The sequence below is a fragment of the Chiroxiphia lanceolata genome, chromosome 4 (assembly GCF_009829145.1).
Source record: "Chiroxiphia lanceolata isolate bChiLan1 chromosome 4, bChiLan1.pri, whole genome shotgun sequence".
Taxonomy (NCBI): Eukaryota; Metazoa; Chordata; class Aves; order Passeriformes; family Pipridae; genus Chiroxiphia; species Chiroxiphia lanceolata.
Genome location: NC_045640.1, coordinates 69,246,339 through 69,256,953, shown reverse-complemented (window position 1 = coordinate 69,256,953; position 10,615 = coordinate 69,246,339). Strand labels below are relative to the sequence as shown.

The 10,615-nt window shown below is 45.4% G+C and overlaps 1 protein-coding gene across 1 annotated transcript; it reads left to right on the top strand.

The window, feature by feature from the left end:
* Positions 1–5,042: 5,042 nt before the first annotated feature.
* On the top strand, positions 5,043–6,648 carry LOC116786252. The gene is made up of 3 exons (XM_032686700.1): positions 5,043–5,282; positions 5,413–5,730; positions 6,181–6,648. The coding sequence occupies exons 1-3, from the start codon at positions 5,043–5,045 to the stop codon at positions 6,646–6,648; spliced, it is 1,026 nt and encodes a 341-aa protein (XP_032542591.1).
* Positions 6,649–10,615: the final 3,967 nt, after the last annotated feature.

Genomic DNA, 10,615 nt, shown 5'->3' with positions numbered 1-10,615 from the left:
ACCCAACCTTTTGTTTTTACATATTATTAAATGGTTGCTCTTCTCAGACTGAATAGTCTTTTCCTTCCCCTCCCTCTCACAAATCCCTCAAGCCACAACCTTAATTCCAAAACCTTTATTAATAGAATTTGTCCAAAACACCCCTCAGGCAGACTTCTATCAGTTATCAGCATTCTAGAAGGCCTCAGACATGCATATGAAGAGACAATGCCAGGTTATATTTATTTTATGTAATAAAATCTTTTACTATGTGCAGTGTCAACACAGAGCATCTACGTAGCCATTTGCTCTTCTGTAATTCTGCCTTTTTTATTTAAATGGGCTCGATCCTACATTTTCTTTCTTTCCAAAACTTCAACAAAAATTAGCAAAAGATACAAGTCTGCAATTTTCTATACATGATAGAAAAAACAGGAAAGTATAGGCACACTACTCATCTGGCCTATGTCTGCATAGTTTCAGTGACATTTCCATGGTTTATATGCACTGTTGTAAAGTACATCAACATATTATACACAAAAATATTCAGTTTCCCACACATTTTCTGTAAACATTAAGCAATATTTTACCCTAGTTTTAAATGTCCTTTCAATACTTTGCATCCCTTCCTTTCCAGCATGTTCACATTTTCCAATTTCTTTAGTTCATGAAGGGCATTCAAAGAAAATAACAAGCATTAAAAACAATAAATGTTTCACAATAAGTTTTTATTTTTTTAAAAAAACCATTACAGTATACTTTTGTCCCAGTATTGCTGCTTTTTTATTCTCATAGGTTAAGCATCAATCTGTTAACACAAGATTGCAAGTCTTAATTTGGTGAGAAAATACATATAATCCAACTCTACTTTTGAGCAAAGAGGGACACTCTGAGTCCCAGGAGCCTGGTCAGAGTCATGTAACAACCCACACAGAAGCTCAAAATGTCTGAACAGCCGTATGTTTAAAGAGTTGGTCCTGTTAATCAAAGTCTGCACATCTGAAGCTTGTCAGGTAATTGAGTTCTAAGGGACTCCTTCAACTTTAATTTAACCATGTGCTGGTTTAAAAGTTAACCAGCAGGGGAAACCAACCCAACTCAAAAGAGAGATTACAAGTCAGAATAACAATTTAATAGAATAATACAAATAAGTACGACCACACGGACAAGCAACCGGCCCTAACTCACAAAGCCCAAAAGTACAACCCAGCACCCCCGGGGCACAAACAAAGCGGTGCTCTCTGGGCCCCCCCTTTGAGTCCAAAGCAAAGGGAGAGGGGAAAAACCTGCTGGTGGGAGAGCTGCTGCAGTCTGGCCAGCAGTGGTGATTGCAGTCCAGTTGAGGGTGGTGGTCTCAGTCTGGTTGAGAGCGGTGAGCTGCAGTCTGGTTGAGAGCGGTGAGCCACAGTCTGGTTGAGAGCGGTGAGCCGCAGTCTGGTTAAGAGTGGTGAGCTGTAGTCTTTCTCTGGATCCCATGAGTGGTAAAAAGGTTCCGAAACTCCAGGTTTATATAGTCTTGAGTTCAGGCAGGAATGTTCAGTCCTCTCCTCAGAGCGGGGAATTCCATAAAAGGGTGTTTAGTCCTTCCCTCAGAGCGGGGAATTCCATAAAAGGGTATGAGGGTGCTTAGGAACATCCCCCCCCACCTCACAGGCCTCTACTGACAACAGTTTCTGGGAAAATGGCATGGAAGGCTATAAAATACACAGTTTTGTACTACACCCATCCAGTGATGAATCGGTCCCAGCTGTTCTAACTAGGACAAACCAGAATAAGGATGAATGGGAACATTTCTAACATTTGCATTTCATACTTTCCTTTTAACAATCTGCATATCCTTTAGGAGAGTTACTTAGTGCGACGGGTTTAGGATCCTTCACAACAACAAAATCAAGGAAAAACAGCTAAAAAAAAAAAAGGCAACATAAAACATGGATACCTACATATATCTAACACTGAAAAAAAATCTAAAAAGCGTTTTTCCCCCCCTCATTCCTTATGGAGGGAGAGGGGGGAAGCAGCTTGGCAGCTTTTATAATTCGTTGTTCATTGTGTGAAGAGTGAAATCAAAACAGCACTTCAAATTTAATTCTGTTCAAGTGAGGGAGCTTCGTAGAAATATGCCACTTGCAGAAGAATCCCTGGCTCCACCCCTCACACACTGCCCTCTGCGTTCAGCACCAGGAGAACCCAGTTAAGGCTGTGGGATAACAGACTGCAAGCAGCCTACAATTATACATGTTTATTTTTCAGAGCATTTATCACCAGACGTATAGCACTAGAAAGACATGTTTTGCCTACGAGTAATCTTTACTTTAACATTGTATGAATTATTTTGGCAAGTATCCAATCATCAAGACAGCAAACTTCCATCAGCTGGTCACAAGACTGGAATTCACCTGACCTGGTTATTGTGGCTTAGATGAGCATTGCATGGTACAAATGACCATGTAACACAGGCTAACACTTATTTACACTGAGGGACTTGTGCAGAATTTTGCCAAGTTTAAGCTATGTAAGATATCCACCGGCCTATTTTGACTCGTTACTACTGGTTTAGGGATTTCAGGGTATTTATTTTTCCTCTCCATGTCTTCAAAATTTATACAATGGAAAATGCTACCCATTTATATACTCATTATATTGCAAAATTCCCAACCAACTGATCATCACCAGGGAGCTGTTATTCTTCAGTGACACTAGCACAATCAGTTCAGCATGATTTGCTTTAAAAGTATGCTAGAGCTTGTTGGGCGCTCATCTGGAATGATTTTTGAGATAAAAAACACTGATAAATTCTCACTTTTTTCATCAAGAACACAACGTGTTTTGACCAACGCAAACTGCTACACAGTAGTCAGCCAGAGGAATGCCACACACTATAAAAGTTTTAAGTCCTGAAAACTGCTTATGCTCAAGTGCGTTGAAGATGCAGTAAAAGAGGTAAATAGTACCAAAACCACCATCTTGTTGGAAACATCATATTGCTGAAATATTATCGAACACCATTAAGCTTGTCTCCCAACAGGTTTAGGATGTTACCTCCTAAACTGTAGATATAACAATTGCTATATTAAAAAAGCATTTCAGAGTCTGGCCCACACTGATTTACATGCCAAGTTCAAAATATTTTAAGTGGGGTAAGTAGTGGAACTTAAAATTTTCCATAAAAAAGAAAAAAAAAAAGTATTTTCCTAGCATTTGAGAAGAATTATCAGCTACTCAGAATTAGTTAAATTACTAAATAAGTAATAGTTAAATTACTAAATAAGTAGCAAGCAGATGACACTCTATTACACCTTTCATGATGTGATAAGTAAAATCAAGGAAATTTGCTGTTCAATTAAGAGAGTTAATAAAAGTTGCTATATTGTATTAACTGCCTAGTTAAAAATCATAAGTTTAATTGTTATGCAATGTTAAAACCACAAAGTTCTATGTGCTGCGGATGACTAACACAACGCAATAATGATTTAGCACTTTACGATCTAAAAACGGTTTTACCTAAGCATATTAATAGGGACCAAGATGGAGGGGCTGACCACGAGGAACCCGGGTGATCAACCGTCATCCTGATGGAAAATTCCAGGACCCCGGACCCATAGAGACTAAGGACTTTGAAATCATTGGTGGGCACCCCTCAGCAACAGCAATTGCCCGCGAAAGGAGGAACCAACCCCACGTTTGCCCGCGAAGAGGGAACCAAGCAGGATGCAGCCCGCGAAACCTCCACCAATGAGGGGATGACGTGACTTTGGGGGGAGGTGGTTTTCGAAGGGTATAACTGGTGCTGTTTCTGTTCCCCTTTTCATGGACGCGGCAGGAACTGAGGTTTCCTCCGGTCGCCCGGCTGGCCGTTTTTGCTTGTTGGCATTAATAAATACTTTTGTTACCTTGCAACCTAAATTTGATAGCCTCGTTTCATCGATGACAATGACATCACAGCACTAGGGAGGTAGAAGAGGAATTTTTCCTTCTCAAGTGCTGGCAGAATCAAAGCTGTCAGCAGTATGGCCTTCTTTTCCCAGATGGCAAAGAAAAAAAAATGAGAGAAAATAAACAAGGAAGAAGAGTCACATATGGCATAACGCAAAGATCGACACCGATCACAAGGTTATAAAAACAAACGAGAGTTCTGATGCAGCAATCAACTATCAAACACTTCAGAAACACAGAAGATAGATAAAAGAACTCTGTTTACACAGGCATACATCAAGCACACAGTAAAAAATATTTTAATAAAAAACAATGTTCTCATATGAAAAAAAAAAAGGAAATTAATAGTCAGAAATTCCATCCTTCCTTCTCTCTCTTCCACAGAATGACAGAATAAGATGAGATGGAAGGAGTGCAAAACGATCATGAGGTCCAACTCCTCACTCTCACACTCTCTTTCTTTTCTCCCTGCCTCTTGCATCGGGATTGATTTCAAAATTGGGGCACAAAATGTGAAGATCATGGATTGGGAGAAGAAGAATTTCCCGGAAACAGCAGTGAGAGGAGAGAAGAAAACAAACTGGAACAGTGACAACATTTAGACAAAAGCATACAAAGGGGAGAGTGATTCCCGTGCAAAAATGCTCGCTGCCAACCCAGGGTTTCACTGAACACTACTGGATGTCTTCCCCCGCCTTTTCAACCAGAAGCCACGTCCTTCTTCTTGGAAGTCAGTGAGTCGCTTGCCACCAGCACTGGCAACGATGCCGGGGGGTACCAACTTACATTAGGCTACGGCCACGTCTCCCCAGACACACCACTGCAGGGTTAATGGAAAAAAAACTAAGCCTTTCATGGCAGGAAGCAGGACGCTTGCGTACATACAAGAAAGGGATTCAAAGACAAAAAGGGGAGACATAGTCCAGTTTGAAATTTCAGAGGAGAGTTTTTGTTTCCTTTGAGCAGACAAAAGCTACGGCAGGTCTAAGACCTCTCTTTCTTCAAGTTCTTCTCTCTGGTGAAGCTCTAAGGATGAAGGCCTCTAAGGTTTTTCCAAAGTTTCTTGTCTCTGCCGTGGAACGCTTGCACCGGCAGCAGGGTGTGGGGTGAGCTGTTGGGACTTTGTGATGCATGGCTGCCTTGTGCCCGGAGACCACTGTGACACGGTAGCCAGCCCCTCTGGCCATGGGGGGATTGCGGGAGCCCTGGGGTGCCCAGTGCCAGGAGAGCAGCTCCCGCAGGAGGCAGCATCTCCCCTGGGCGCTTTGGCACGTCTCTGCCAGAGAATACCAAAGACAGAGATGGAGAACCTTGCCGAGAATGCAAATTCTCAGCTCCGCGAGGAGAACTTGGAGACAGGGCGCCAAGTGAGGGATGGGGCAGGAGGGAGAGGCTGCCGGTGGGACAGGGCTGGCCCAGGGCTTGCTGGCATTGGGGGACGCTGTGCCAAGGCAGCTGCCTCCATGCTATACCACCTCCTGTGTTTCCTTCCCGCAGGCGGGCAACACCCAGCCCCACGCAGCGCCTCCAGAGAGCCTGGGCCGGGCCTCGTCCCTCCATGGCGACGGCCTGCCAGCGCTCCCCGGCCAACAGAGCTTGCAGGGCACCAGCAGCCGCCCAGCCATCGTGCCAAGCAAGATGGAGCCTGCGCAGGGGCTGGAGAACAGCCGCCAGGCCCGCCCCAAGCTCAGGGCTTCCTGGAGCAAAGCCACCCTGCCATGGCAGCAGCACTGCCTGGAGGAGGAGGAGCTCCCAGAGCAGATGGGCCATGACCATCTGGCCTCCCTGCCATGGCTTGATGGCAGAGCCGGGCAGGGAAATGCCAAGGACGGGAGGGGATGGCACCAGAGGGGACAGGGGCATGATCCTCCCTCTCCTGGGGCCAGCCGCTGCACTGCACCACTGCAGCCCCATCATCTCCCACAGCCCTGTCCCAGTGGCTCCTGCTGCCAGCTGCCCGGCACGCATTTGCTGGGGGGGAAGCGGGAGACCTTGACAAAGCACCCGATCCCAGAATCCTTAGGCTTGCAAGGGCCCTCTGGAGATCATCCACTCCAACCTCCCTGCCAAGCCAGGCTCACCTGAGGCAGCTCACACAGCAGTGCGTCCCGGGACCTTTGGAATGTCTCCGGAGACGGAGATTCCAGCACCTTCCTGGGAAGCCTGTGCCAGTGCCCTGCCACCCTCAGTGTCAAGAAGCTCTTCCTCCTCACCTTGAGGGAGATTTCCTCAGGAAATGTCCCTCTCCCCTTTTTCATCTGCCAGGCAAACCCAGAGCTGACAGGCCTGGAGGGACTGGAGGCCATCTCCAGCCAGCAGAAGGTACTGGAGTGGCTCAAAGCCTATTTTGGCGCGACCACTACCTATGCACTGCCCACTCTGCCCTGGCAGGACCTCGCCTCTTGCCTGAACAGCCCCTTGGCCACGCATCTCCTTCTGCCACGGCTGCTCACGGCCCGGCGCGACACCAGCCACGCTCCCTGTTGGGCAGGCTGCTCCGGGCTGCGCGCAGGCTGTTCCTTGGCAGCCGTGTCCCACCAGAGCGGGAACAGCAGCGCCGGGCTAACAGCACCAGGCAGGTGCCTGCAGGTGACCCTGCTGAGCCTCAGCAGCGGCCGGCTGAGAGCACAGCACAGGGAGGCCCCCCGGCCGTGGCTGCAGGGACAGCGCCTCAGCCATTCGCCTGCCCCAGGCGCACCCTGCCCAACTGGGCTCACCCGCTCATTCCTGTGACCAGCCTATGAGGCCCCAAAAGACACCTTAGGCCTTCAGCTGGTTCACAGGTTGAGCACAGTTTGCCCAGAGACAGTAGGCTATAGATAGATTAGATAGGTTATAAAATAGGTACATAGATACAAAGATAGATACGTAGATACATAGATATATAGATACATAGATACATAGATAGATAGGTAGATAGATAGATAGGTAGATAGATAGGTAGATAGATAGATAGATAGATAGATAGATAGATAGATAGATATTAATAGATTATAATTTTTCTTCAATAAAACCTTCAGTTTCACCCAAATTCCTGAGTTGTGTGCATACAAACAAGGGTATTCAAATACAAAATGCTGAGATGAAGTCCAGTTTTAAAGTCCAGAGGGCCTTTTCATAGAATCATAGAATCGTAGAATCAGCTGGGTTGGAAGGGACCTCTGAGATCATTAAGTCCAACCCTTGATCTACTACCGCCGTGGTTACTAGACCATGGCATTGAGTGCCACCTCCAGTCTCATCTGAAAAACCTCCAGGGACGGAGAATCCACCACTTCCCTGGCCAGCCCATTCCAATGCCTCATTACTCTCTCTGTAAAGAATTTCTTCCTAATATCTAACCTAAACCTCCCCTGGCAGAGCTTAAGACCATGCCCTCTTGTCTTACTGAGAGCTGCCTGGGAGAAGAGACCAACCCCCACCTGGCTACAACCTCCTTTCAGGGAGTTGTAGAGAGTGAGGAGGTCCCTCCTGAGCCTCCTCTTCTCCAGCCTAAACAACCCCAGCTCCCTCAGTCTCTCCTCATAGCACTTGTGCTCCAGTCCCTTCACCAGCCTCGTTGCTCTTCTCTGGATCTGCTCCAGCACCTCCACATCCTTCCTGAACTGAGGGGCCCAGAACTGGACACACTACTCCAGCTGTGGCCTCACCAGCGCTGAGTCCAGGAGAAGAATCACTTCCCTGCACCTGTTGACCACACTGTTCCTGATACAGGCCAGAATGCCATTGACCCTCTTGGCCACCTGGGCACACTCCTGCCTCCTTTTTCAGCTTCCTGTCAATCTAAACTCCCAGGTCCCTTTCTGCCTGGCTGCTCTCCAGCCACTCTGTGCCTAGCCAGTAGCACTGCAGGAGGTTGTTGTCACCAAGGGCTGGCACAGCGTGCACAGGACCATTCCCAGGGGTCACATCATTTGCACAAGAATATCGTTCAATTGCTTCTTGAACTCTGCCAAGCTCAATGCTGTGATTACTGTCCTTGGGAGCCTGTTCCAGTGCTCAACCACACTCTGGATGAAGAACCACTTTCTAATATTGTTACGACCCGCCCCAGGAAAAGGGGAGAGGGGGTAACTCAGGTTTTTATCAATAATTCCCTTGGGGTGGATTAAAGTGAAACGACACTAAATAATCGGTGTCTGAAAACATATACTGGTAAGGTTTATTTTAACAATTCTGTATCAACAGGCATGCTAGCAGTTTGGGTGCTGTCATACAACAATGTGATACAGAGATAACCTTGGGGGGGCGAAGAAAATGCATAGGGGAGAGAAAAAACCCAGGATGACAGTAAGGGAAAGTAAGGGAAAGAAAAGCTGAGGGTGGACAGATGTATATAGTCACCGCCCACAGGGTCCAACGATGCTTCCATGTCTGAAGTGGTGGCCTTGATCTGCTGGGGGTGAAGGAAGGAAGCCCCCACACTCCAAGAAGTTGTGAGTTATATCCATGGTCAGTGTCACGGGCTGTGCCTCGAGCCTCCAAACATCTCCTGGGTCTGTGCTGAGGTTTTTTTTTGTGTCTTTCCTGGTTCCCGCCTTTCCAAATTAGCAGAGGGAGGGAGGGGCCTGATTGCTCAGCAGAGGTCGAGCTCGGCTTCTTGCCTTTTCAGGATTTCACACCTTCAGCACTGGAGGGAGGGAGGGGCCCAATTGCTCATCAGAGGTATCATGCAAGTCAAAAGCCTGTAAAAGTCTCCTAGAATGCATAAATCATTAACCATTTCAGTCTCTGACAAATATCCAACCTAAACCTCCCCTGACACAACTTCAGACCCTCAGGTCCTGTCACTGGTCACCACAGAGAAGAGATCAGTGCCTGCCCTTCCTCTTACACACATGTGTACCCATATGTAATGTCTTTAAAGGTATGATTCTCTTCCTTTGTGGCAAGACACATTTGTCACTAAGTCCTCTCTCTTCTCCAAGACTAAGGCGAGACCTGCAGTCTTCTGCTATGGAGTCCACAGTGCTTGTACAGAACTGCTCCATCACTAATTTCAGCAGCAGCTGACAATCTGGTCCATGCCCTCTCTCTTTCCCATTCCTCACTGTATTCGGGATGTTTTGCCTAGTTCTGCCTCCACACAATACGCATGCCTTATCCTACAGAAAGAGGAAATCTGCACCGAAAACACAATGTTTTTACTGTTCAATCATTTAAATGGCAATGGCCATCAGGCTCTGCTGAGCTTTCCTTTCATTCTTGAAGATCGATTTTACACTAACATGTAGTGGTCATCTCACATTTAAAGAAATTTTGTTAAATAATCTCATCTATGTCTTCCAGTTCTGAGAGTTTCTTGATTACTGTTATGTGAAGCACTTTTAAAATGTCTTTTTTATGGAAATTTACTTACTAGAAGGGGGATAATTTCTGTTTTGTTAGGCATCTAGCTGTTTTACAAGAAAACTCATGGATTTAGAAAGCACTGCAAAGTTACAGGTTGCAGCAGAATTACTGTGTGCATTCATGTAATTGATGTAATCCTGAGATACAATTCAAGTTATTCTTAAAATGACATTTCATTTAAAATAACCAAAAAACTTTGCCTCAGAACATTAGGCTGAAATGAAAATTTCTATTTTCAAATTGAACCATTTTCAAAACTCTTCATCACTGCAGAATTTTAACTGAAGTCCAGCAGGTTGCTTGAGATGTGATTTAAGTTCAGAGTATTGGTGCCAATTCAGGTATTATGCATCTGCCTTTTTGCCTTCACCTATACTGGCATGAAAAGTAATCAACCTTTTGCAAAATTCATCCTCACTGAAAGCTTTCTTAGAAAAGGGAATCCAGACATGAGTTAAAATTCTGAAATACACAGGTGTGATACTTTTCAAAGGAGAGGGAAGAGAGTTACCTTCAGATGCTCTAACAAGAGCATTTTAAAGCTAACTGGTGGAATTAGTAAGGGGTGACTGAGAACCAAACCACAACCTGTAACTTCGAAAAATCAGTCCTAAAGGGATCAGCTTACAATGCTTGATAGGAAACACCAGCACACGTGTGTGCATGCACACAGTGAAGATCACTACTTCTTGTTTATAGTCCACTCACGTTTTCCAACAGTTTTAGACTCCCACTGAGGTTTTCCCTTATTGACTTATGTCTAGAGGTGGATCATGTGAACCAACTCAGCTACTACCAAGCTCTAACACGAAATGAAAAGTATTCTCATTATGTAATACAATATATATATATTAATATAGAATATTATAACCTTGGCTGTTTACATATAGCTCTGACATAGGGAAAAGAATGTGAAGGTTAAATATAGCACTAAGTGAATTCCCAGTGAAATGCACTTTCCTTGTTGGAACTGCAGAAACCACAGAAATAAAAATAAAATGGCAATGACCTGAAAGGTCCATTCAGAATACCAACAAAATCTCCCTGTCAGTATTGCTTTAGATAAGAAGCCTGCACCGTCTTGTTGGGAACAGGTAGGAATCATTCTCAAAGAAGCAATAACAGTACTTGCTTCTCTCCAAAAAAGTTTAACCCTGCTGTGACATCCTCAGAGTGGTTTTCTCCGCCCTTCTTGGCAAGCAAAGGAGCTCATGTTCTCCCAAAAGCACACAGCATACCTGGTTCAGAGACGCAAGTATTACAAGACTTCCCGGAATAGCTTCTCTGAACAGAGCAGTAGACCATAGTTTGCATAAAGGAGATCTTAAAATGCAATCAGACTCAACAA

Excerpts from the sequence above, each read along its gene's own strand:
- LOC116786252 (XM_032686700.1), top strand. The coding sequence starts at position 5,043 with ATGCATGGCTGCCTTGTGCCCGGAGACCACTGTGACACGGTAGCCAGC. Across the intron at positions 5,283-5,412 it reads ACTTGGAGACAGGGCGCCAA|GCGGGCAACACCCAGCCCCA; the intron begins GTGAGGGATGGG and ends TCCTTCCCGCAG. Across the intron at positions 5,731-6,180 it reads TTGATGGCAGAGCCGGGCAG|GCAAACCCAGAGCTGACAGG; the intron begins GGAAATGCCAAG and ends TTCATCTGCCAG.